The 27,591-nt window shown below is 41.2% G+C and overlaps 2 protein-coding genes and 1 long non-coding RNA gene across 3 annotated transcripts in view; 2 read left to right on the top strand and 1 right to left on the bottom strand.

The window, feature by feature from the left end:
- Window positions 1-4,308: 4,308 nt before the first annotated feature.
- LOC139604612 (uncharacterized) lies at window positions 4,309-15,191 on the bottom strand. The gene is made up of 3 exons (XR_011684022.1): window positions 14,229-15,191; window positions 10,129-10,191; window positions 4,309-4,887 (listed from the first exon to the last, which is right to left on the bottom strand). It is a non-coding gene; the product is annotated as an uncharacterized lncRNA (long non-coding RNA).
- A 21-nt stretch (window positions 15,192-15,212) lies between these two features.
- Window positions 15,213-17,798, top strand: RFESD (Rieske Fe-S domain containing). The gene is given in 5 exon segments (XM_071455748.1): window positions 15,213-15,395; window positions 15,398-15,486; window positions 16,245-16,425; window positions 16,516-16,550; window positions 16,732-17,798. Coding segments are annotated over 5 exon segments (690 nt in total). The 5' UTR covers window positions 15,213-15,364; the 3' UTR covers window positions 17,086-17,798.
- Window positions 17,799-21,872: 4,074 nt separating this feature from the next.
- The window catches only part of RHOBTB3 (Rho related BTB domain containing 3), a 42,278-nt gene continuing 36,559 nt past the window's right edge, over window positions 21,873-27,591 (top strand). The window contains exon 1 of the mRNA XM_071455745.1: window positions 21,873-22,143. Coding sequence (XP_071311846.1) covers window positions 22,118-22,143 — 26 coding nt within the window. The 5' untranslated portion in view covers window positions 21,873-22,117. The remainder of the gene's footprint in view (window positions 22,144-27,591) is intronic.

Genomic DNA, 27,591 nt, shown 5'->3' on the forward strand with positions numbered 1-27,591 from the left:
CCTTCTATGAAGTCAAGTGTTAATGTGGTAATCACTGAGCAGAATCTACCTTGATACTTCTGCACAGCCTTCTGAGTCCTCTTATTTTAAATGAAAAGCTTTCCTAGCTTCCTAAGCTAATTACAAACAACTATGCAAAACCTGTATATATTACATAAACCTGCCTGCACAACTGACTATATACAAAGCACATTAAGTCATGCCATGAAAGATCTACATCCAAGCATGATAATGTTTTGTATAGTGATAAAAATGCAGAATCTGAATGCAAAACTGAGCAGTTTCAGTATCAGGCACCTTTAAATCAGCTACCAACAATCACACTTTAAGAAGGTATTTATATTGAAAATACTAAGAACTTTAGAAAAATAGATGTTTTTGTTGCAGTCAGAGACTGACTTAATATGCAAACTTATGTGTCACAAATCTCTAAAGGACACCCCAAGTACATGGTGAGTATATACTGCAACAGGCTTTCATGCACCATGTTTCTAAATACATTTAACATTTTAAATACATTTAAATAATTAACAGCAAAATTCATTAACAATCCACTTCATGGTGAAAGCTGGAAAAATAAGATAAAACAAGATGAATTGGATAAACTAGTTAAAGCAGAGGAGCCTTGTCAAGTGTTTCTTCAGCTACAAACAGAGAAATTTCCAAACATGGATGAATTTCCTTATTTGTTTCAATTCATGCTTTCCCTTCTAAGCTTCACTGCTATTTAGCCTAAATACAAACTTAAATACACTGAAATTGAAGTTCACTGTGATTCGACATTGGACACAAAAATAATACATACCTCATCTTCTCTAAAGCTACCACAGAACTAAAAGCCTCAAGAAAACATGATCCAAGCCTGAATTCTGCTCTGTTCCTGTATTCAACTCCATATTTACACTTTTCAGGGAGAGAAAAAGTGGATCTTGAACATAACTGATAGTAACTGGTCTTGTTCAATATCAATAGCCTTCTTATATTCTACTTTGGCCTGATCAGGTTGCTTTAAAACAGCAGCTGCCAGGCCAATGAATAACTAAAAATTGTAGATATTTTTGTCTTGCTTCAAGACTGCTTAAAATTACACAATTTTGAGTTAAAAAATGAGTGAAATGCATCTTACTGATCCATGGCCTGAGTTTTGTTGTTACAGTTTATGAACTATTCAATCAGGTAATAGTAGATGTTAAAGTAATTTTTTGGAAAAAAATAGTAAATTCAGCTTTTCCTGCTAGAAAAGGTTACATATCTGAACTGTTCTGTCAGTAACCATACCTGGAGCTCAAAGCTCCTCTGTGGGGTCTAGATTAGAAGAGGATTTTTAACACTAGCACTCTACACTTCATATTCTTATCACCACATATAAGCAAATGCAAAAGGAAAGGTAATAAAAGTTCACCTGTGCTCTACTAACATGAATGATCAAGGAAGTTATGAACATGAAACCTGAAAATCAATTTCCACCATTATGTCAATAAGGTACTGCATACTCCACATTACTTTACAACTGTATGGGTAGGAACAGCAAACAAAATATGCAAAAATATTACTTTCCAAGTAATAAAATAATTACCTTGCAGTGCTTTGAGGCTTCCTTATATTCTTTATTTCATATGGCATCTCCAGCTATCTTTTTAACATTACTCCCACCTCTTTATTTGACATTATGGATACCAAGTAAAAATTACATATAATCAGTTCTTATAAAAAGATATGCTGAACTCAAAATATTGATTATATCTATATAATTGCATAGAGATTATTTTAAACATAGTGCAAAATCCCAAATTACAGTCACACCAAGAACTGCCAGAAAAAAATGATATGCCTTAGAAATGCTTAAGTTTGCTTCCAATACAGGATTCAATCAATGTTCCAAGCAGCTGAATGATACAAAATAATCACTCGAGAATTAAACCTTTGCTAAGTTGTCGGAACTCAGTTCATCCCTCCGGGTGTCCAGAGTTGCTGAGGACCCCGCCGGGGGGCTTGGAGACCCTGGCATGGAGCCCAAAACACCTGGGGAATGATTTTGACCCCTGGAGCCCCCTCAACTTTGTATGAGGACCTGAAAGTCACAGACGCTTGAATAGTGTAATAACAAAATGATCACAGGGTGAAAATTTTAGGATTTTTGGTATGGGGGCTGTGGGGACAAGATGGAGGAACTTGGGCGTGTCCAGCCTTTCTTCTTCTTCTTGTTCTTCATTTTCTGCAGTGATGTTGGCACTTTGGGATTGGTTTAGAGTAGAAGTGCACTGTCTAACATAGGTGATAAGTATTAGGAATTAAGGGTAAATATGTTATACGTAGTTTGCAGTACAAAAAGACAACACCGCCTTGGGGGCAGTCAGAGTGCTTGTGGCTGCCCTGCAGAGTGGACCTCATATGGGCAGAAAGAAAATTTTATAGATAAGAATTAATAAACAACCTCAAAACCGAAAAGTGAAGAGTCCAGACTCGTTCTTCAGTTGCGGGGGCTGAAACAGACATCCAGACTGTTACTGGCACCGCGTGGCCCACAGTGCTCCTTTCCCTTCACACACACTTAAAGCACTTCCAAATACAGTCAGGGAGCCAAAAAGTGAAAGCATTTAAGGACACACCATAGAGGCATTTGTGCTTTTGAGCTCTTGTTAGGATAACCATGCACTGTTTTGGCATATGTCAAAGTTTTTTGCCTCAAATGAGCCTTAGAAACACTACGGTCAAAACTGTCTGAGAAACCACGGTGGTGGTGTCAGCACAGAAAAAGAAAGGAAAAGCGACCAGCTGAAGAAGAAAAATCATCTTTCAGTAGATGAAATGCAAAAGATAAAAGAGTAACAGAAGGCCCCAGTGATAATTCTGTAAGATAAATTAGTAGATAATTAGTAATGAAAGGAAAAATGAGGAAATCAAATTTCAAATGTTCCCTTGGAGCTCAAAAAATAGTGGGAAAAGTCTCTCCAATTTACATCGATCAGAAGCTTCTGGAAAGACATTTGTGCCCAAAAGGGGATCCCAAGTGCGCTCCGCTATGGCCCCGCTGTCACCCCCGGCCACAAGGGACACTGCAGCAGCACCTGCCCAGGCACGGTGGGAGACACAGCTCCTGCAGCCCCAGGACACGCTGGCAGCTGTAGCCCAGGGTCACGCTGCTCTTTGGGGGCCACCTGTGGCTCCTGGTAAGCGCCTAGGGAGCGGCTGCATCCTGGCAGGGAATGGGCACATCCTGCAGAGAATTGCGGTGGGGACTGCCAGGGCTGTGGCAGCGAGGATGCGGCAGTGAGGGCTTCCTGGGGGGTTTAGTACCCTTGGTTTCCGAACCAATATTGGCTCTGCAATATATGTTAGAAATAATTCATGCTATTAAAGAATGTATTTTATAAGGATTGTGAAATCCAAACATGTCTCTGACCACACAAGGCCAGAGCAGATGTCTATTCAGATTCTAAGGTTCCCGGACACAGCTAAGATAACGATCGACACTTTAGCGTAAGAATAGATGTTTCTAGGATGATGATCACCGGTATCTCCAGTCGTCAGAAACCGCCTAAGAGCGATCATCGTCCCACAGACAACATCAATCAAGATAGCCAAGGACACCAGATTTATACATCTGAATACATGGCTTCCCCAGAGCCCATCAACGCTGACTATCCACCTGGAGACGATCTTTGTCCAGCTCTGCACACTGAAAGGAACAGCGATGAATGGGAAGAGTTACAAAAGAAATTGGGACTCTTTCACCTCGGGCACAATAAACTGTATAAAACCTTGTCGTTAGAAGCGGCTCTCGTGAACGGGGGGATTCTGATGCGATAGAGGTCGGATCCAGGTTCACACAGCGCCGATCCCGGGCTCGACGCTGCCTCTTTGGCTGTGGTGGTTTTGAGGATCGTATTTCGGTCGCGCAAAAAGATAAATAAATCTTTCCGCATTTTTGATAATTTGGCTCATGATTGATCATTTATAACAGGCTCTGTTCCCGAGAATGCACTCCAGGCTTGCATCAGGCACATGGCAGGGGTTAGGCTCCGCTCGCAGGTGGTGGGTACCAGGTGTGGTACCCACGGTGGGGCACAGCAGCCGCTCTGGGAACAGAGCCGCTGCGCGGGATGAACCCTCTTCCATGGGCTAGGAAAGCAGAAGGAAAAGCAAGGTTGGTAAAGGCTGTTGTTCTTGGCATGCTGTGTCCCCGGAACTTTAGGGATGGGGTGGATTGTTCCTGCAATCACAGGTGAAAAATTTGACTGAGTTAACGTAGAAGCGTCAGGGGATAGGATGGTCAGGATGAACAGATAAGATGTTGGGCCTCACATATTGTTTGACTCAGGCTTTTATTAATTATAAAAAATACTACAATTCCAAGTAAACCCAGATAAAAGGATACAGGAACCAGTAGCTTTTATGAATTTCTAGCAGCTTATTACAGTGAATTTATTATTCATAAATTTGTACCAATAAATCCAATATCAATCAAGACAGGTAGAGAAGATTTTTTGTCATTCCCAAATACATAGTATATCCCCTTGTGAACAGCTAAAACCAGAAAATCTTTTACCATTTTCTCACCACTCTTCTCTCTGTTCACCCAGCATACTGGATGTGCTTTACTCACAAGAAAGGGGAAGCCTGCCTCACCCGAGCCCTCCTTACTGAGGAATCCAAAATAAGCTCCATGCTATTATGTCAAAGGCAGATTAACCATTTTGATTACACTTGCAGAGAGCTGGAAGTTTCAATAGCTGGATGCTATTGAAACTACCAGGTTTTTTTTCTGGAGAAAATAAAATGCTTCAACTCCTGCAGCTGAACTCCTCCTGTTCAAAAGGTCTGGTCTTTCTTTTGAAAGTGTGCCTGCTTCAGTGGTGGGTGGTCCTCCCTCTGGAAGACTCTCACCTGTTAAGACAAGTGTGACAAAGGTTTTCTTTTCAGTGAAGAAGACTGGGCAGAAGTGTCTGGTCTCCACAGCAGTGATCTGTGGCTTGAACAGCCCCCTTTCAGCTGCTGTGTTACATTAGGAAAACCCTCTGTTCTTTTCACAGTGCTTGCTGGTGGGATGTGTTGGTTGGCAATTCAGCTCCTAAATTGCTTCTTGAGGTTAACCAAGTGATGACAGGCTCTGCTTGCAATGCAGCTCGAGATCCTGGATGACGTGTGCTTGCTAAAGTTGCTCAGAATTAGGATATTGCTTCAGGTCCCTCAAAACTAAGAAATCCTACATAGTCTTTGTAGAGTGGGTCTCCAGAAAAAGCTGAAGATTTTCCATATTCTAAGCCTGTTCAAGCAGCTTCTTTCACTCAATAGACATGTTGCCTGGGCAGTAACCAAAGTGGCCTGCAGCTGTTCAAACAAACCATTTCTGCGTTGGAGAAACTTGTGAGTATGTGGTTGACAGGATGACATGTCAGTTGTGTACTTTCTCAAAAGAAGTTTCTGGTCCAAGTCCCTTTTTCAAGTTCCACCTTCAGATTGCAGCTTTATTCCCAGTTTGTCCTACAGAGTACCTGTTCCAATTGCCAGTAATAGTGGTGTACCAGATGAGGCAATTAGTCTGTAGACAAACATGGCTACAAGCTGATTCCAGCTGCTGGGATGTCATGGCTAGCTCTACTGGTGCTAAATGGAATTATTTCTTCTACAGTGCTGTGTTATCCAAGAACATTTGCCAAAAAAAATAAATTGAGGGAATTTTTTCTTCTGAGTGCGTTCCCTGTTATGAACTCTAAAGGGTAAAGAAAATTACATTAACTATGAACCGATGAATGATGGAAGGGTGGCTAGTGAGGTAATGAAGAGCTTGTGCTGTAAGGTTAAAATATTTGGAACAGTGCCATTGCAACTGTAATATTAAACATTTCAGTAATTTACAAGAACTGTTTCCTATGGTAGAGCACAATTTCAGTGCTTAACTATTTTTGGGTTCTCTATGAGACCTTACAAAGTATAATTCTGCGCAGTGTCCTTGTAAGTTGTCACTTGGATGGTTAGTGCCTATCCCTGGGGAATTAGAAGCAATAGCAACACAGACTGTAAATTTTTTAGGTTTGGTCTCCCTAATTTGCTGGGAGGCCTTTTTACTCTCAGAGCCTTTTTACTCTCAGAGATTATTACAGAAATTTCAAATAGTAAATACTGAAGTGTTAATTTGGAGACATATCTCCCAAGTTACAAAAAGAGTGGAGTATGAAATTGATAGTAAGGATTATCTGATCTATATTCTGGAAAAGATGAAGACAGAAAGAAACTTACGCAACTGATGCTATATCTAATGTCTAATGTTTAATATAGGAGAATGTTAGGTTAGATATAGCTTTTGTTTGAAATGGTTGTTTTAAAAACAGATACAGAATAAAAAAATAAAATTAAAAAAGCACATTTTCTTAATAAACATTGTAGATTTCAGTGGGAGAATCATCTCCCTGCAAGAGCTGTGCCAGTGTTTATCTGACAGCATCTCTCACAAGGGCTCAGTCTCTCAGATGTTGTAGAACAGGTCTGATAGTAATGAGAGCATTTTAGCTTCAACAGGATAATTGGAAATTGGATTTTTCTTTCTGTCGTGTCCTTTGGGATCTTCTACAATTGAGCTATTGGATATTTTGATGGATAATTGTGATGGTAATGCTGGTGGTGTAATAATAATAATAATAAGGAGGATGATGATAAGTATGTCTTGCAGTTGAATAGCAGCCTGAGAGAGTTATTTGGGAGAATTTTTATTAAAAGCCCCAGCATCTGCCCAGAACAAACCCATTATCCACCTTGTGTGGAGCTGATAATGGGCAAAATGATATTTTTCTCACTTCTATTCAAATGACTTGCCTTAGGCAAGCAGGGAAGAGACTTTTTCTGTTCTGAATTATTTAATTTTTTATTTGCAAAGGCTTTGCAACACTTTACACAATAATCAGCCACCATAGTCCCTTGAGATGGGGAGAAAAACAACCTGAGAACCTCCATGCAAACAGTATGTTGGTGAATTAGAGTAGAGAAAAGAAAGGAAAAGAAAGGAAAAGAAAGTAAAGAAGGGGAAGGGGAAGGGGAAGGGGAAGGGGAAGGGGAAGGGGAAGGGGAAGGGGAAGGGGAAGGGGAAGGGGAAAAGGAAGGGGAAGAGGAAGAGGAAGAGGAAGAGGAAGAGGAAGAGGAAGAGGGATTTCTGGGAAAGTTTAGGAAAGTTCAGGAAACTTCAGGAAAGAAAAGAAAAATTCTGGAAAGGAAAGTACAGAAAAGAAAATAAAAGTTCAGAAATGGAAAATTCAGAAAAGTTCAGAGGAGTTTAGAAAAGTTCACAAAAGAAAAGGGAAGGGAAGTTCAGGGAAATTCAGGGAAGTTCAGGGCAGTTCAGGGAAGGGGGAGGGGAAGGGGAGGGGAGTGGAGGGGAAGTGGGAGGGGAGGGGAGGGGAGGCAAAGGCAAGGGCAAGGGCAAGGGCAAGGGCAAGGGCAAGGGCAAGGCAAGGCAAGGCAAAGAATAAAGGATTTTTTTCATTTGGAAGAGACCTACAACCATCATATCTTCCAACTCCCTGACCCCTTCAGGGATGACCCGAAGTTAATGTTGTATTAAAAACGCAGTATTCCAAATGCCTCTGGAACACTGACAGGCTTGGGGCATTGAACACCTCTATAGGAAGCCTGTTCCAACGTTTGCCCCCTGCTCTTGGTAAAAAAATGCTTCCTCATGTCAAGTCTGAACCTCCCCTGACGCAGCTCTGAGTCATTTCCATGTGTCCTGCCATGAATCCCAGGGAGAAGAGGTCAGCACTTTCCTCTCCACTTCCCCCAGATGATGGCCAGTTTGTGAAGTTCCACATGGCCAAAGCATTTTCTACCAAAATGCTTTCTTTGAGCAGAAGTGGCAGGATGCTTCCATCTTTACTTCAGGACCAAGGTGGAGTGAGAGAAGACACGTGGAAGTATCAGCAGAGGAGAAGAGACAGGGATGGTAAAGCAGATGTGGACCAGAGGTCTGTGCTCAAATGTCACCTCTCTGCTTGTATCCTGTGCCCTCACGTTCTCCTGATACCCCACAGCCACAGCATGAGGAAGGCTTTGCTGATATTAAACAGAAGGAAATTGTTGCTATACTTAGCTGTATTTTTTTTTCAGTATGTATCTGAAGTTCATGGTTTAGGACAGTCTGCATGGTGCTTGTTTGAAGTGACAATTTATGCAATCATTCTCTCTGAGGTGTATTGTGAATATATGAACCTTGGATGTGAAGTAGTGAGACACAACAGAAATCTCTCTTTTCTGTTAAACCCCTTCTGTGCTGCTGTAGCTTTTCAGTGTTTTCAGAGTGCAGAAAACTCTTGTTATATGGAAAACTAACAAATAATACTTGCTAAGAAGTACATTCCAAAAAAGTGGATGTTTTTTATTCTGTCTCACATTGTGTCTTCAGGCACCACTATCTACTACAAAAATGTAAGTGGCTTACAACAGCTTTCACCACATAAAGTCAGCAGCACCTGCTGAAGAACAGAATATTAGGTTTGAAAATAAGTTATGTTTACTTAAAAAATCAACTTATGGAACTTATGCAACTTATGGCCTTTTCTATTTCAGAACTGTAAAATCTCTGTGTGCAATAAAATCAGAAATACTTGGAAACAAGGACATAAAAATGAAGTCTGAGAAACGTGAATGTCATTGTATATAGGGTTGTGGTTCTTTTCTTCTAGGAATGGTGAGAAGTTTTGGGGGATAAGGAGAGCATGGGGGGAAAATATTTGCAAAAAGCAAAATCTAGCTTGCATACGAAGGAAAACTTTCTAGGTGCTAATTGCTAGATGAGATGTGTCCTGGAAAGCAGAGGTTCCTTTTTTACAGATCACAGACAGAGTTCTAACATATCTGTTAAATTTTTCTCATCCTTAATCCAGTTAGAATATGTAAACTGCATAGGTTACTGAGGTCCTTTCCACCACTACTTCACATTCCTAGTATGTGAACCACCATTTGCTGATGAATGCCACCATTTACTGACCATTTGCTGATTCTTCTGGAGTGCAACTGTGTTTTGAAAATGACAAAGATCAATCTCTCTTTCAAGCACATCGATGAGGAGTTTAAATTAAGTTGTAAGTCTGCTGGGGTGGCAATACAGAACAGAATACCAGCAAAATATGCTTGTGAAACCTTGTGTTGTTGAGCTGATGGTCCTCTGCATTTTGCAGAAGCTAGCACTTTTTCCAGGCATGTGACTTCTTTTATAGCCCTGAATCACCACAGAAAACAACAGGATTATCTTACACTTCTTTATAACTGAATGGACTGGAACCTGTTTAAAAAAAAAAAAATTACTATAAAATTGGTCTAATGTACTGAATTCTTTCTATCAAGGTGTCAAGATCTGTCATGCACTGTCCTGAAGACCTTTCTAGGCTAAGTGAATTTCCATATTGTTCTGTAGTCCCACATAATACCCAATCTTTATGGTTTATAGTTATGCTACAGTTAATGAGATGCTATGCCAGTGTTTCTGTACTTTCTGTAGAGTAAAATTTTAGGAGATTATTCTGCAGTACCTCTCTTAAAAAAAGACATGAGCTGATAAAGCACATATTTCTGGCTCCTAGGCTTTGTTTCTAGCTGGTTTTTGTAGGCATCTTTTAAAATAGCTTGATATCTGTGGAAGCAGAGGGAGAACATGAAGGAGGTAACAGTGCTGTGTAACAGATTAGCCTCTGTGTTTCTGGGACCACAGCCTGAAAATGATAAATTATAGTAAAAGGTTTTTAATTACATCTGAGTTTTTTTGTTTAGTTTTGGGGGGTTTTGGGATTTTTTAAAAAATGTGTTAAATTTAGTTGCTAAAGTATTTAAAGTAATTTCTAAAGTATTTAAAGTATTTAAAGTAATTTCTTCTTACCTTTATGTAACTTATGAAATTATTAAAATGCCCAAATGGTTGCAGAGGTGCATCCAGTAGATTATTACTCATTGTACACCAAGAATTGCACGGGACAGTTCTCAGAGCAGGAAGTGAGAAAATAAAGTATTTTATTATGCTGTATGTACAGGGACAGATGCCACACTTGGTAGGTATTGCTGATTTTTTTTTTAAATACTGACAGGCTGGCCTTTGGCAGGGGGAAGAAAAAAAGATCTGGGAGTAAGTATATGGATGTTGCTTACCCAGTCTACAAGACAAATAACTGGATAACTTTTGAATCTGTTGCAAGATGAAGTCAGAGTACTCTGAAAAGTAATCATGAGAAGCAGTCAGAGGCACAGTACCTGCAGTAAAATATGGCATGTTTTATGTGACTCGTGCAAGAGGAACTGAGGAACTAACTAAAGAACAAACAAGAGGACCAAGTGTTGACTGAAATTATGGAAATAGTTGTGAATGGGACAGACTGGCAAAGCAGAGCTGGAGGGAGAGAATAATTTTAGGGCATGGATGAGGTGCTGTTGTGCATAGACTAAACAGTAAGGTTATTCTTGAAGTCTTCCTTAGCAGCATATTATTGACAGTTTAGAAGAAAGAATTAATTGGGCATTCAGAAATCTTCCTAATTTCCAGTAAGGTCTTCATACATAAAAATGATAGTACAAATTGATCTTAATTTACAGTACTCTTATTTCTTGATTTGAAAGAACAAGAACTTCTGTGCATTCTAATATGAGGTTCTTGAATTAAAAAGCTAGGTTTTTTCAGCAACATTGGAATGATGAAATAATTTAAAAGACACTTAATTATTCTTTCGCATTTTATGAGGGGAAAAAAAAATCCCCTAACAGGAACTGAGGGCTTCTATAGGGATGTAGGCACAGGAAGGAGGAACTTCCACTGATTATATATAAGGTGGATACTGCTAGAAGTCCTTCAGCCTCAATGCAGTGTCAGGCCTTCTGATGCTCTGTTTTGCTGCTGTTGAAATAACTGTTAGTAGTTATGCTAAAAACAACACAAAAGCGATGATAACAGCTTTACCTACGGTGCATCCTTGCCTTTTGGCATTTTTTATGGTTGTCTTTCAGTCCCCTCCACTCTTCACTGGAAGCCAGACCTGTGCATCTCCTTGGTGACTGTAAATTAATCTGGGTTGAAGGCTTTGGGCTCTGCCTTCTGTGCACAGAGGGGAATTTCCAACCCTCTAGGATTGGAAATCAGGATTCCCTGGGGCATGCTCCCTCACTGGTACAGAAGTGGAAGGAGTATTTTGAAAATACATTTTTCTTGTGGCACATGATATATTTTCAGCTCTATGAGATATTTGGCTTCTTACAAAAACAATTTCCTTATTACTGTTACTGTCATCAACACTACTACAGGGAATTATTAGATTCAGAAATATTTATTGTTAAAAAAAGAGGTTTAGATGCAAACAGTCTTTGCTAGCAGTCATGCCTAACAGTTTACTATAGAAATGATAGCACAAATGCATCCAGGAATAATATTAAACATGAAAGGATGGCAGGTTCATTAGCTTATCAAAGAAATTTCCATTGTGAAGGGTTATGTGGAAGAAATGTGATAAAGACTCCGTATAGGAAATGTACCATTGATCTGGACAAGCAGGATAATATGTAATAACATAATAATAAGATATTAAAATGGCTGTAGTTCTTACCTCCTTGGATATGCACGCACTCATTATGAGACAGAGAATGAAACAAATAAGACTGACATTGATTTACCTAAACACACATGAAAATTACCATTAATAGTAAATTTTTGAAGTGAGCTGTGATAAAACATGTAGGAGATGAATCTTATTGAAACTAGACATTAGATAAGTCACTGTTCAAGGTTTATCTGAGATCTTTTACGCTAATGCTCAGGAAAACATTCTTTGCAATACAGGCTGCAAAACTTGCTCTTTTAGAACTGTCGTGTAAACTGCAGTTTCTGGAGAGAATATGGAGCAGGAGATAAAACTGCACTTCTGGCAGTGAAAGCCAGTGAAAAATCCTATATTGTTTCACTTCCATTTTCTAAAAGCAGAACAAAAGATTTGTTGGCTTGTCTCTTCTCAAATATTTGCAACCAGTTATCAAATAGGACATAAAATAGGACATAAAATCTGAATAGTTTTGTCTTCCAACTATTTATATCAAATATTTATATAGATAATGAGTTTTAAAAGTCTTGTATTTTACTTTGTGCCTTTTCCCCAGATAAAATAATTGGTCTGCAAGAATGCAATGTAGTGCTGTTTCGTAATTTTTTGGAAAGTAACTGAATGCAGGAGTATGCACTCCTTGCTAAGCTTGGGAAAATGCACCCTGGGAGAGCTACCAGGGCTCCTCAGGATAGGCTAAAATCCAAAGGAGTCTTGATTAGCTGGAAAAGTATCTGAAATCAATCAGGCAAAATAATCATGGACTAGTTTGAAGTCAAAAGAAAAGGAAAGGGAAAACCATTAAAATGGTGAACAAAAAACTGTCTAGGCTGCATTTTTTCAGTTCAAAAAAAGTGCAATACACCTGAAAATTTTAGAGAAATTGAAGGAGAACATTAGCCAACCACATGATGTGGTGGAAAAGGAAATGAGTGACATGTGGGTATGACTTAAAGGAGTCACAAGAGGCAACTGTTTGATTAACTGCAGTGAATGCTCAGGGTATTGATTCTGCTTTGTGACTTTATCTTTTAAGAAGGATCATAAAAAGATGAGAGCATTTCGAGGAAAATAATATAAGCAAGGGACCTGTGAATTGTATGAGGTATCAGCTGTCAGAGGAACCTTGAGGAGTCCTCTGCAGTGACTAAGGCTTCACAGCCTGGAAAATGCTGCCACCAAGAGCAGGAAAGAGAAATTATTTTGGTTTTCAGGCAGGCCTCTTCTGATGAGCAATTTGGAGGAAAAAAGTGAAGAATTCCAAGTGTTTAAACATGAAAACAGCCTGCCAAGCTATCTAAACTCTGCCACTGAAATTTATTTCAAAATATTTGTCAAGAATGACCAAAGTAGATTTGATCCTGCACAAGATAGGGAGGCTGACACAAGTCACTGGGAATGTGCTTTACAGCCCCTTTGTGTTTGGGGAGGGGGTGGTTTAGGCTTCACCATTATTACCAAAAAAGCAGCCACTTAGATTTTAATGCCACCTGCTTTGGTTTGTCCATCATTTTTGTACACGTGAGCTGTCATCATAGTGCTGAGGGTTTTAATAACACATTTGCTACCAGCTGTAAAGATTGCAAGTTGCTCTTGCCCAATCACACAGAAACAGAGCTCTCACGTCACAGAAAAGTATAGGTTTTATTTGTAATGTCAAAATGATGAAAAAAAAGAAAAAGTCAGCTGATTCAGTGAGTGCAGTGAAAAATCTTATGAACAGCAACAGAGCTAAATGAGGAGGATACAGTCTTCATTGCTCTGCCTTAAAACACACCAGGCAGGAATAATTATAACAATGTTTTAGACACCTTTGGCCACAAGCAGGGCAGGTTTCAGACATATACATCCCATTGCAGTGTGCCTGTTACAGTCCCCTATTCAGTCTGTGCAGCTAATTAGTTAACTACTGCAAGAATTGCACCAGCCTGCTTGAAATGAAATGGTCACATCCAGACTCTTCTGGTGGGTTTAAACAACAGCAACTACCAAAAAAACTCCCAACAACCGACTGGCCAATTTTATTTCTGAATGATGTATCCCAAAATCCACAAATATGACCAAAATATTGGTAAGGCTTTGTAATGATAACCAAAACTCGGGTTCTGAATGAGAATTCAGAATTCTGAATGAGAATAACATCTGGGCAATTTGTGTAGCAACTGCCATCCCGCTGATCTTACATGCTTTTTGAAGTTTTACAAGGAAACATAGCGGGGAGAAAATGAAATGAAATGAAACGAAATGAAATGAAATGAAATAAAATAAAATAAAATAAAATAAAATAAAATAAAATAAAATAAAATAAAATAAAATAAAGTAAAATAAAATGTGCCCTGCAGCAGGGGTATTTTTCCTTTTACCCAAAATAAGGAAAAATTATTCAGAGCAGGGTACAGCAGTGAATTGCCACAAATTACAAATACAAATCCAGCTCTGTTTCCAGCTGGAGAAGGAGCCCTTACACTACTTGCAAACCCCTTTGCTGTTCCCACCAGGTGGCACTTGGCAGCAGGAACAATTCCGTCCATACTGTCTGCAGTAACTCAGAAAATATCAAAGCAGCCAACCTCTTAAGAAAATATCAGGAAAAAACTGTTAGAAGGCTAAATTACTCTGCATAAGCCTGGAAACAACCTTTCCTCTTACTGACTGAAGTGTACTCACTTGCACGACTCGGAATTGCTCCGATAGCTCAGGATTCTGTCTTAGGATCTGTGAGGAGGTGATGTGACCCATTTCCTCTTATCTAAGGGAAGAAAGTAGCCTTGAGTGTTTTCTTTTGGAGGGCCGCTGACGTGCCAGCGTAGTCCTTATTCTACATTTGTTCACAGGTAAGTGTGCAAGTATCAGCTGCTAAAGGAACTTTTTGGCTACTGATTGCTTGCACAGTTTAGGCTGCTTGGGGTCCACAATGTGCTGCTGATGGTCTCAGTCAGGTTTCAGAATGGGAGCCTGGATAATTCATTTGTGCAAAATCTAAGCTGAATGTAAGAAGTCATCTAAATGAGCTGGAGATTAGATGTATTCTAATACTGGCTGGGAGATACAAACAGATATGTGCGTACACAAATACATATGTGTGTGTGTGTGTGTGTGTGTGCATGTTTCTGTTTCTAGAGATGTATGCATTTATATGCACAGGGTTTTTCAGAGGCATCTTAATAAGAGAAGTTTTAATTACAGGCTTCTGCACTTTAGTGTCTTTGGCAATTTGGAAAGTTTATAGAGAGAGTCAGCCAAAAGGGGATAGAAAAAACTGGGGATTTCCTACTCTTGTTCCTGTGGTTAGCTTGCTTATCTCCTGAAAAAACTAAGTGTGAATGTTTTACTGGATCATCCTGTGAGCCTGGCAGTGACGTTTCACTTTCTGGGTAAGACTGGGTGGCAGTTCCTTGAACTGGAAAGCAGGGAGTTGGTCTGAGCAGTTGATCATGTGCAGATCAGTTCACAACTGGTCTTGGAAATGCCACACTGGCACTTAAACCAGTCTCCCCAGCACGGTGGCTTCAGAGGAAACCTGCATTTGCTGATCCTGAGGACAGGCCATGTGTGGCTCTGAGCAGGGTTCTGGGAGCAGGCAGCAGGACTGGGCTCATGGTGAGGACAGCAGCAGGGGGAACTGGAAGTTCTGCTCTTCCCTTATCAGGCCAGCCCCAGCGTGTCCCTGGCTCTTATCAGCCCTGGCAGAGCCAGTTTCTGATGCACTGAGCCTCTGAAGTCCTGTCACAGGGTGCTGCAGGGCCTGGCCCCATTGCCTCCAGCTTGCACTTAAAGAGGGGCTGAGAAGCACCTTGTGACACATGGGGACAAGGCAGGGCAGTGGTGACAGACCTGAAGGGAGGCCATGCTGGACCTCATCATCCTCAGCCTTCATTTCTTCATCTGCTTTCTCATCTCCATTGCAATCTGGTATGGACCAAAGGTACAGCCCCCTGCAGCCAGAGAGACACCCCCTCCTCCCCCCATCCATGGTTCCCTTTTCTGTGTTTATAAAGACCTGGTTTAGCTTTTTTTTTTCTGAGGAAGCAAGGTTGTATTGGGAATTTGGGAAGAACTGGAACACAGTAGCTAATTGTAAGTCAATTTAAAGGGAAGGTTGCTTTCATAAAACTGCTTATATTCTCTTTTGTGAAAGGGAGAGTCTGTTATATGTTTGAAATAGGTAAGAGGAGGGAAGGAAAGGCAGGAAAATTTGCTAGAAATGTTGGGTTGAATACAGCTTCTCAATAAAAAATGTCTTCTTTCCTTTGCAGAATAATATTTTATTAACTTTAATAACTTTATATTTCTAGCCATATTATGTAAAATTATTTGATTTACATGTAAATGTTACCAGTTGCATACCTGAACTGTACAGTATTTTACATTTGCCATCCTTATATTTGTTTGCATGTGGGTTTTGAGGGGTGAAAGTGGTTTAGGTGCAGAGTAAACAAATAGTGATTTAGAGTTTATCTTGCCTGAGCCTCAGGTATCTTGTTTCCAGCAGCAGGTTTTCCTTGTCCTGTCAGTTCTGTTTGTGAACACACTAACTGAACATTGTCACCAAGCTCTTGTGCTTTTCTACCTCTTCATGTTGATAGTCTTTCACTGAAACCTTTTCTCCCTCTCCTAACATGAAATCCAAATGTGAATTGCTTTCTAAGTGACCTTTTCATTTATTTGTCCGTGCGTTCTAAGGAAGTGGATTCACACAGCTCAAGCACAGGAGGAGCTGAAGTGCAGTCAGATGGTCTTATATTCATTGGCAAAGAAGATGACATAAAGAAGTCCCAAAGAATAACAGCCAAAATCGATGGCAGAGAAATTGTTGTTTTCTACCATGAGGGGAAATTTCACGCTCTGGATTCTCGCTGCTACCGTAAGATATTTGCCTCTGTGATCTCAGTGTTGTTAGAATTAAGCATAAAATCTGCTGCATAAATTAATATGGTATTCTGCCATGTTTCAGATGAAGGAGGCCCTTTATGTCATGGAGAAATAGAGGTATGTAAGGAAAATAAAAATAATGCAGAGGCATAGGGTCATGTGAAAACTGTAATGGATTTTTTGTAATGCTTTTATCTGAACATTATATAGAGAAACTTATAACCTCAGACAGCCTTACAACCAAACATACCTTTTGTCCTAGAAGATGACTTGCTATCTTTTCTTCTTCTTCCTGCAGGATATCGATGGACAAGCATGTATTGTTTGTCCTTGGCATAACTTTAAAATTACCTTGGAAACAGGAGAAGGATTGTATGAAGGAATAAATCCTCAGGAGCCATCACCAACACCAAAGTGGCAATCAAAAGGAGTCAAACAGAGGATTTATAAGCTCACAATAGACAATGGAAATGTTTATGTGAGTCCTCCAGATTTGTCTGTTAGCTTTGACTCTGATTATTATGCTGAAAAGTTCAAACAAGGTGGTGAATTAGCTATGGGAAAACAACCCACTCAGAAGCCACAGAGTAGGTCATGGCCAGACAGCCAGAATCCTGGGGAATGCACAAATGAAGAATCTGCTGGGAAATAAAAATGCACTGTGCCATGAAGATTGTCTCCAAATTAAATTCTAAAATTGTTATGTTAAAGCATTGAAATACATAGAAATGAACAGGATAAGAACTGCATTGTCAGAAATGTGTCTGATTTTGTGCTGAGGATATTTTTTTCACTTGCATTTCAAAAAAAAAGACTTAATTACAGCAGAGTGCCTCACAATATTTGGTATTTTGCTAGAACTCTTTTAATTTTTAAGAGGGGATATAGTATACTATGGCTTATAAAACTTACTACATAATTAAAAGTGGATAATCAGGTGTAAAGGTTATCTTTATATACTTAACAGTTTATACTTCTAATACCTGTGGTAAAAATGACATGGAAACTTTTAACTTTTAAGATATTTGTGTGATCTCTAGCTATTTATTAAATGCCAAAAAGGGAAGCACAGAATTTCAGAATTTTTAGTGCACTCTTTTATGCCTATTTGTGCATTACTACCTTGAGTATATAGATGCATTTCTTTTCCTTCTTCTCACTGAATTCCTCGTTAGTTCATTGAATAATGCAGCAAGAATTTATTATGTATAGCTTGTTCTTCCTGGTTCTGTTGGTTAAAGAGAGAGCTGTTTGGTGTGATATATAAATTAGTGACCCTTGTTTGCTTGTTTTTCTTTATTGTAACCACATTTTTCCACATTCATTTGAAAAAAAAAAAAAAAGTGCTGTCTATGTAGAGGCAAATCCTGTGTTTTTCTCTGTGTGTTTGCTGTCCAATATCAGATCTCCCCCAAAAACCCCTTCTAAGGAAGTTCCTCTCTGAGCTCTGCTGCACTCCAGGATGTGGTGGGTTCTACTGTTCAGCCTGTAGAGTGCAGAGACAGAACACAGAGTCATTGAGGCTGGAAACACCTCTAACACCATCAAACCCAACCCTTAGATCAGCACTGCCAAGCCCACCATGTCCCCAAATGCCACATCTACACTCCTTTTAAATACGCCATTCTGCATGGCTGCAATCCTTCAGTGTGGGATTTTTTTTGGTGTGATTTGTTGGTTTTTTGCAAAGTTCATTCATAGCCAGGTTCAGTTTGAAATGCCTGCTGTTCATCTCTAAGTTCCTCTTGTGTTTGCCGCAGGCTGTCTTGCTTTTAATGCCTGTCACGGGTAACTAGGCCTGTGTCAACACTGTTGTTGATACAAATCTGTTTAGAAGTAGTGAGGCAGAGGGAAGAGTGAAAGGAAAATTTGTACTGCATTGATCACAATGAATAAAGCAACGTACACAATCAATTAATTTCACTACAGCTAGATTGAGAGGAAACCACCTCTGGTCATGCCTCCTTGACATGGTTTTTGCAGCTGACAGGGAAAAGTGTTACCTTGAAAGTGCTGCTGAGCTGACCCACCCCAGTTCTGCATTTTATAAGAACTACAGCACAGAAATGCTTTTCTTGCCATCGTCCTCTTCCTCCTCCTCCTCTTCCTCTCCCTGACCACTCAGCCAGCCAGTGCCCATGATCAGATGCAAATGCCTGCCCTCCTTCAGGTGAATCACACCTTGATTATCTGCTATGACATGCTGTTCTGAACTGACCAGTTCTGTGATTTGTTGGGGTTTTTTATCACAATTTGTTTGCTTTTAAATGAATAGATTAACTCTTTTCTCTTGAAGCCACTGGGTAGATGGCAGGAAGGTGGAGCAGGTACCTTCCCACCATCTACCCCACATGGAGCCCCAAGGGGCTTGGGTGGTGTCAGGGGGGTGCAGAATTGCTGCCCTTCCCTCCCTCCTCACCCAGCTACCTGCACCTGAGATTAAACTTGACCACAGACGTTGTGTCCTAGTCAAAGACACGGATCACATAAAAGGAGAGTATTGCAAGAACTTCAGATACACCTGCATTAACTCATGTGATTGCTGAGATAGTACTTTCACTGACTTTTCTTGAAGTAGTGCATTACCGGAAATTCACTCTTTAAATTAACAAAGATGCAGTTCATTTTAAGATAGCACTGACTCTGAACAATATGCTATTATCTGTATGATGTTTAGAAGAATGATGAAAATAGGAATTTTTATTTGAAAGCTTCATGGACATGTTCTCGCTAGTGGAAGAGTACTCAGGATTCTGCAGAATTTCATTTACTGGCTAAAATTCAGAAAAGTGTTTAATCATGGGCTCACACTTAATCATATTGAATAAATGCAACTGCATGTCCAGGCATAGGTAAATCCTTTCTCTTCAGTACTTCTCAAGCATAACAGCTATCTGCAAGAGTTTATGGCTATTTTGCCTCTTTTTTTTCTTAAGTGTTCTTTCCCAGGAAGTTTGCCCATTAGATTTCATTCCCCTCGATTTTCCTGTTGATGATCACAGAAGGAACAGAAAATTATTAACTTAGGCAGCTGTGAACAGAGCAGGGAAGGCTGGTGGGCTGTTAGTTTTTTATTTTATTTTACCCTTTCACCTTTCTGCTTTTCCCTTTTTTCCTTTTTCATTTTTTTCTTTCTTCTTTTCTCTTTCTTTTCTCTTTCTTTTTTTTTTAATTTTTGAGAGCAAAGAACAAAACGTCTCTTTCAATATAGTAAAGTCGCTACCTTTAAAAAAAAAATGCATGCACTGTTTTGAGCTTTGAAGTGCTAGACTGTGCACCTAATTTGAAAATAATTTAAATATTTAATGTCCTATAGTTGAACATTCTGAGTCTCTCATGTGGCATTTAAGGCACAATGAAGAGGCAGGAGGAATGAGTAGCTGTGGGCAGAGGTCAGTGAGTCAGTGGCTGGATAATTACTGCTTCCTAGAGAGGTGTGTTAATGACAGCAATCAGCCAAGCCATTCCAGAAGAGTGTTTTCTTTGTTTGCAGGAAGGGAAGTTTAGTTTAATTTGACAAATGAACAAATACCATCTGTTTTTCATCACAGATCAGCCAGGCAGGGAGCAGAGAAGTACCTTCTTTGCTTTGGAAGGAAAATTTTTGTGATGATTTGGTATGGTATTAAGTCTCTATAATAAACAAGCAGTTTGAAGACAGTAAATAAATTATGTTCTGCTATCATGGACTCATCTTTTCTAGAAAGACAAGTGAAACTGTGTAGCAGTTTGAAGTGCAGAGTGAGCCTTGACCTGATGTGCCTGCGCTGCAAACTTTGATTAGATGGTGCTGGCTATAAATCTGGGGGCTGTCCTTTTCCTTCTATTTGTAGTGCCTTGATTTGCAATGCTCCCATGGCTGCACATTAAATTAAGGACCCTTCCAATGTAAAACATGCCATTAAGCTGGGAATAAGAAGTTCATTATGGAGCATATAACTTGGGGGAGGACAGTTTGCAGGATGGCAGAACACAGAGAGAGAAAAATGTTCATTCTGTAGGAAAGAAATTTTTTTTAAAAAAATAGATTTTCACCACTGAAGCCCTTTTCAATAGCTTTGTGCAGCTCCTAATTTTATACTTAATATAGGAATGAAATCAGTTCTGAATTTTGCATCCCTGGTTTCTGAAATGACCGGAAGTATCTTATCTGGTTCCCTTGCTGCTGGTACAAACACGGACTGTGAGAGTCAGAGCTCACCAACCCCCATCACTCTGCACCACTGGCTTGGCAACTTCTTTCCAAGGTTACTAGGGGAAGCAGGGGATGAGGAATGGAAATAATACCAGTGGAGAGATCCTTCAGCCTCTGTGTGTGTGGGGGGAGGCTGCCCTTGGTTGGCAGAGCCCTGGGAGAGTGGCTGCCACTGCAGACCTGGCCACGGTTGCACCTGAGGTGCCGGTGTTATGAATATGAACAAGATCAAACTTTCTCTGGAGAAAGAGGTTCTCGTTTATTAAAATAGCTGCAAGGGATGGAGTACCCAGGATAAGCCCAAGCACCCACACAGCAAGCCAAAACCAGAACAGTGCGCTAACCCCAAGTGCACTGGGCTCTCCCCAGAAAACAAGTTTCCAAAAAGAAGAACCCCGGCCCAACCAAACTCCTCCAACTTTTAACACCCTTTGAGTCCAGAATGGTCCATTTTGGATCCGCATGGTGATTGGTCCATTTCCAGGCTTCTCATTGGTCTTTACCGCCGTTCATTCTGGACCAATCGTTTCTGCAGGGCTTCGAATGATTGGTCAGATCTTCCATCCAATCCCTCTTCGACCTCGCCTTGCCCCACCAGACCACCCTCCCACCAAACCCTGGACCCTTCTCCTAGCGCATTCTAATCAGCCCCCCCAGTCTTAACGTAATGCAATTAATATAACATAACTAATACAATATAATTGAACTATACCCTAACTTAACATAACTTAACTTTTACCTATAACAACTGAGTTGTGGTTTTCTTCTGGGCCAGCAAATCCAGCCAGCTTCATCAGCAGGTGAGCAGGACCATGCAGAGAGAGGCAGGAGTCAGTGAGGCTTCAAGGGGTGAGACAAATTGGGTCAGCTCTTCAAACTCCATTCTGCAAACGCTGTTTTTGATGTGGCATTTATTCATGCAGAACCATGGATTTCATTTAGTGGATTTTTTTAGCTGAATGAAGAGTTGAGCACAGTTTTCAGCCTCTGCCATCTATAAACTACTGAATAGATTAAAAGTGAAAGTGAAAGTTTTGCCTGTCAGTAAGAAAAACTGGAAAAGCAGTGTAGATATCCTGATTAGCCCGTTTATGACTCTTCCTCCATGAGATGAAGAGCATTCCCTGACAAGCAGTACCTGAACAGTGGAATTGTTTTCCTGAAAGATGTCAGAGAAGTATGATTTATTGTTGCTAACAATAGTAGTTAGAAATCCAAGACTTATGAAGACAACTCCAGAATAATTATTCTACCTGAAAGTAAAATACGTGTTATCTTTTTAAAACAAACAAACAAATCAACCAACAAACAGCTTTAAAAATAATTATTTATTTATTAATATTTATTAATTATTAAATATTAATTAATTTAACTGTTCCAATTACAATTAATTTTTTCTGCAGCTGTGGCTGACTAAGGATCCAGATAATGCAGAGATTACCAGTAGAGGTGATCCCTCTTTATTAAGACAGTCACTACAGTGGAAAAAATGGTGAAGCTTTTGCCCCTACTAAGGTAGGTCAGCTGCACCTGAAGGTTTGTGGATTTTTAATGTTTATATGACAGTTGCTCGACGAGAGGTTTCACCTCTGCACACATATGTCCATCTGTGATTTCAATTAACATCTAAGAGTCACATTCAAGGGAAAACTACTTTTTTTAATTACAGTGTGTGCTGAACATCCCCCTCCCACCCCTCCCTCCCCCCAAAAAAATAAATTTACATATTTACTTGGCACAGATTGCCCCAGGAAAAACTGAATACTTGTGTAGCTTTGTTTTGGCCCAGGAAAGCACAGAAGAACAGTGAAGTAATGGCCTCCCTTACATTCATTATAAGGCCTTGAGTATTCCTGGCTTGGCACTGGCTCAGCACCCAGGAGACCAGCATGCCATCATTTGAAAAGCCAAGGATGCTCAGGATCAGCAGCACTTCCCTGGAGGCTGTGTCACCTTGCAGTGCTCATGGTATTTTTCACAAGACTCAGCACTGAAAGAATACCTAAAGCTAAGATTAAGTTTGGAGGTGCAGGTGTTCACACCAATTTTCATTATCAGTTTTCTTGTGCTAAGCAGAATGGAGTTTTGATGTAACTGAATGGATATGCAAGGTCCTGCACCTGGATCAGGGCAATGCCAGGCACAAATACAGGCAGGGCAGAGAATGGAAGCTGCGAGGAGAAGGACTTGGGGTGTTGGGAGATGAGAAGTTCAAGATGAGCTGGCAATGAGCTCAGACAGCCCAGAAAGCCAAAAATGTGCTGGAGCAGAAATAGCAGTGTGGGCAGCAGGTTGAGGGAGGTGATTCCACAGCTGCACTCAGGTGAGACCCTACCTGCAGGGCTGCATCCAGCTCTGGGGCCACACTACAGAGGGATGTGGACCTGTTGGAGCAAGTCCAGAGAAGGCAATGAAGATGACCTGAGGCTGGAACCCCTCTGCTATGGAGACAGGCTGAGAGAGCTGGGGTTGATTAGCCTGGAGAAGATTCTGGGGCGATCTTAGAGTCCCTTCCAGTCTGTAAAGGTACTCCAAGAGAGCTGGATAGGGACTTTTGACAAGTGCCTGGAGTGACAGGAAAAGGGGGAATTGCTTCGAACTGACAGGGGGCAGGTTTAGATTGGGCATTGGGAAGAAATTCTTCCCTGTGAGGGGACAAGGCCCAGACACAGGGTGCCCAGAGAAGCTGTGGCTGCCCCATCCCTGTAAGTGTTCAAGGCCAGCATGGATGGGCTTTGTATGAGCAGGTCTGGTGGATGACATCCCTGCCCATGGCAGGGGGGTTGGAACTAGACACTCTTTAAGTGTCCCTTGCAACCCAAACAATTCTGTGATTTTATGACTTTATGTGATGTGATACTGTGGTTACTTTTCCCATTGTTTTTTAATAGCTGATGGCTGTGAAACTGAAGCAGAAATAAACATTTTAAGTGTTTCCTAGTATTGGTATAGAGTATTAGTCTTCTATTAAAAAAGTGCAAATACTCTAACTGAAACAATAAAAATACCAAATGTGGTTTTGGCATTTACCCAAACACTCTTCCCAACTCCTCCCTACTGCAAAACTGAAACAAGACGGAACCCAAAATTTCCCTTGGGCTAAAAAAATAAATCTTGACTTCTTGTCTATTGAAGTTCAAATGGGACAAAACCAGAGCTGTTCTAAGTTCCCTTCCTGAGATGACAGATAAACAATGAAGCATATGGTGGCTGCCCCTTCCCCAGGGCAGCAGCTTTGCTGTCCCACAGTGGTGACAAGCTGTCTTGTTTCCACAGCTGTGACATATTTACCCTCTCCTTACCTGTATAAGGCAGCTTGTCAGAGAGCTCCCGAACCCTCTTTGTCCCTGGCTCTGCAGAACTCGCCTCAGAGCAGGTGTGGCTTGGTCCAGCAAGGCTCAGATTTGCTTGACAGCCTGTATGTGAAGGGTTCTTGTATCAGCAGGTTCAGCCGGAAACACAGGTTTACAGTCTTTGGCCTTGTGGAATGCACAATAACAAAGGAACAAAGCACCTAGAGAGACACTTTATGGAGTTTTATCTCTGTTCTGTCCAGAAGTGAGTGTTCCTCAGACTTTCAGTTAATGTAACCTGCAGGCATTCCTGCAGGGGATTGGGGATTTGTGTGTGTTCCATTCAGAAGCTGCCTGCAACTTCATGAGTCCAGTTGTCCCAGTCTCCAACAGCATTTTACGCATTTTTGCAGGCAGATGTGCACCAAAAGCAAACATCTCTGCTCCCCCATCTCTGGAATGCATTAATTATGAGAGTGCACAGGCAGTCCCTTCTGCAATTCCCTCCTTTTGTTCCAGTCTTAGGACAAACCACATTGCCCATCAGAGATGGTTGGGGAAAGGAGGAATGCCACTGTCGCATTCCTCTAAGTCCCTTTCTACAAGAGTTGTGGGTGGGAAGAATATCAGATTATTTAGATAGAGTTATTCCAGCTGAAATTAAAAAAAATAAAAATGCCTGTCAACTTCACATTGACAGACCCCTGGTGTTTAGTTTTAAACAGCTGGATGACATGCTCTGCAATGTCACCTCTGTACCTCAGGAGTGATATTAAACATTAATTACAGTGGATACTGCTAACAAAAATTGCTCTCAAGATCTTTCACGTATCACCCATCTCCAAGTTTCCTTCCTTGCATCCAGGGAAATGGAACAATGGAGGGCAAGCTGCCTGACAACCAGCAGAACTCAGGCCTTTATTTCAAAGGGGAGGAATTGAGTTTCCAAAACAAACTTCCTTCAGTCCTTGTAAGAGCTTTTCTAGCCCAGCAGTGCTTGGCAGCTTGCACATCTGATCTGATTGCAGCTGTGTCCCATCCTGATGAGTGTGAGGCATGTGTGATGCTTACTGCTGAGAAGGGATCTTGGCACGACACCCTATGGTACCTGGGAATACACTGTAGTCACAGGTTTATTTTATTTAGGATTAAGGGGAGCTATGGTACACTGCTATGCATATATATGTAAATTAGGCAAGGTTTCTGAGTAGAGAAAGCTCTGTCTGCCAGGAGCCAGCAAATGGTGAATCGTAAATGAGATATCTTTGAGATCCTGTCTTCCTTCAGATGTTCATCCTTTTCAGAGCTTGATAATCCAGATTCCAACAGAAAAATTAGAAGCCTTAAGATGAGGAGTATTGTAGCACCTGTAAATCAGTGGTGCAGCAGAGCTGCTGCCTCTTCCTTGTCTCATGCCACTTTCAAATAGGCAGCTGCCCATGGACAATTTCTGCCTTGTTGGCCCTGTGTTCCTGCTCCCTCTGGGTGGCTGAGGAGTTGCTTGTGGCCAATCTCCTCCTTGTGAAGTGGCTGCCTGGCCCTTGTCCAGCACACTGGCCACAACGCAGCCACCAGCAGGGTGACCTCCAGCAACCCAGACGTCTGTGTGGGGCCAAATCCCAGACAGCAGGATGAGGCCTCCTATTGAAAGTCATGTGGAGTTGATGGAGAAGATGTCTCTGGACCAGCCAGCTGCAGGTCTTCCTGTCCCACCAGAGTCTGGGTGCTCAGAAGTCCCTGGCAGCCTCTTCTCTCCAACAAGCGCTGGTGGGGAAGCTGCTGGAACAGCTGCTCCACATCCACAGCCTTCTGTGCAGGGGGCTGCTTCAAAACTTTTCCAGGTTTTGGGCTGAGAAAAAGGTTTTGATGTGTGCAGGTAAAGGTGCTGATGGAATTTGTAGTTGAAAACTGTGTGGGGAGGTGATGGCTGGCTTGTCCTGTCCATCAGCTGAGGAGACCCCCATGGCCAGTGACAGGTATGAGGAAGAACAGAGTGCTCTCACAGTCTGAGGCTTGGGATTCCAGAGACCTCAAAGTCAAGAAGACAACAGGGGAAGGGCTCTGGGTGGGTTTTGCTTCAGGTCTTCTTGACTTCCGAGAAGACACTGCTACACACACTTGTGCTTTGTGGACAAGCATTTGGAAGAGTGGAGCAGTAAAGCAGAACAGGTGGGATTACCAGGCAAAACCTGGATGGATGCATCCCCCTCTCTGCCAGACAAAGAAGAGAGAGACACGGGTGGAATCCAAAAAGCAGGTGTATGTCAGCTCCACAAAAACTGGAATAAGGTGTCTTGGGCAGTGAAGTACATTTCTGCTGTGCCTCCCAAAAGCAGCCCATCTCCTGGGATTATTGGATGCCTTGTGCCACTGCAATAATACATTGTAACCCCAAATTGGAGTTTTTTTATCAAATGTATTAGGAATGTATTTGTGGTGGTGTTCACAGGAGTCCCAGGAAGAGGGAAGAGATGAGGATCTGACTCCGTGTTTCAGAAGGCTGATTTATTGTTTTTTGATATATATTATATTAAAAAGAAAATGTATATTAACACTATACTAAAAGATTGGAAGAAAGGATTTCATCAGAAGGCTTGCAAGCAATAGAAAAAGAATGGAATGATAATAAAATCTTGTGATGACCAGACAGTCTGAGCCAGCTGACTGTGATTGGCCATTAATTAGAAATAACCACACGTGACCAATCAAAGATCCACCTGTTGCATTCCACAGCAGCAGATAATCATTGTTTACATTTTGTTCCTGAGGCCTCTCAACTTCTCAGGAGAAAAAAATCCTAAGGAAAGGATTTTTCATGAAATGTGTTTGTGACATGTATTTAATCAAATTCCAAAACTTTCTCTTGAAAAACAGAGAAAGTGTAAGTGTCAACTTCAGAGGATTTTTGCTCAGCTTGTACTTTATCACAGCTTCATCCAGTCTGTTTTGGGGTGGATGGACTGTGTAAGATGTGAATGATGAAAACCAGCATCTTCTCTGCAGAACTGAGGTGATAATTTGGCAATTAGTCACTTACACCTCCAGGCTGCCTTCTGCCAAGCATTAACCCCTGACTGCCTGGTTTAGGCACCTCCAGCTTTGCTTCCTAATGCCCCTGAGAATGTGGCAGAGTCCCTGGTAGGTGTGGAATGGCGGATAAGCCTTTCAGAGGAAAGGGGGTAAATTGAGCTCTCTTTGGTTAAAAACAAGAACTGAGTCCAGTCAATACTGGCTTTCCCTGCCTGTGGGGTGGACAGGTTTGCAGGGTCCTTCCAGGAAAATGAAAACCAAAGACAAAAAAAAGGTTGGAGGCCAGGGAAAATGAGATGGAATGTTGGCCAGGAAAGGAAAGGAGGAGGAGAGAAGAAAAAGGGGACAGAAAAAAATGCAGGAGGATCCAGCAGGTCAGGAAGCCCAGGTGCATCCCAGGCTCTGCTGCCCTGGCTCTGCCTTTCCCAATTCTAAGTGCTGCTCTAAGTCAGAATGACATGGAGCTGTGTCAGGGGGTCTTAGGTTGGATATCAGGGAACAGTTTTCCATCCAGGGATTGGTTGAGCACTGGAACATGCTCCCCTTGGTCATTGCACCAAGCCTGACAGGGTTCAAGAAGTATTTGGACATGGTGGGATTCGTGAAGCTGTGTTGGTTCAGGGCCAGGAGCTGACTTCAA

This window comes from Agelaius tricolor, unplaced genomic scaffold (assembly GCF_023055355.1).
Source record: "Agelaius tricolor isolate 1412-34295 unplaced genomic scaffold, bAgeTri1.0.p SCAF_53, whole genome shotgun sequence".
Lineage (NCBI taxonomy): Eukaryota > Metazoa > Chordata > Aves > Passeriformes > Icteridae > Agelaius > Agelaius tricolor.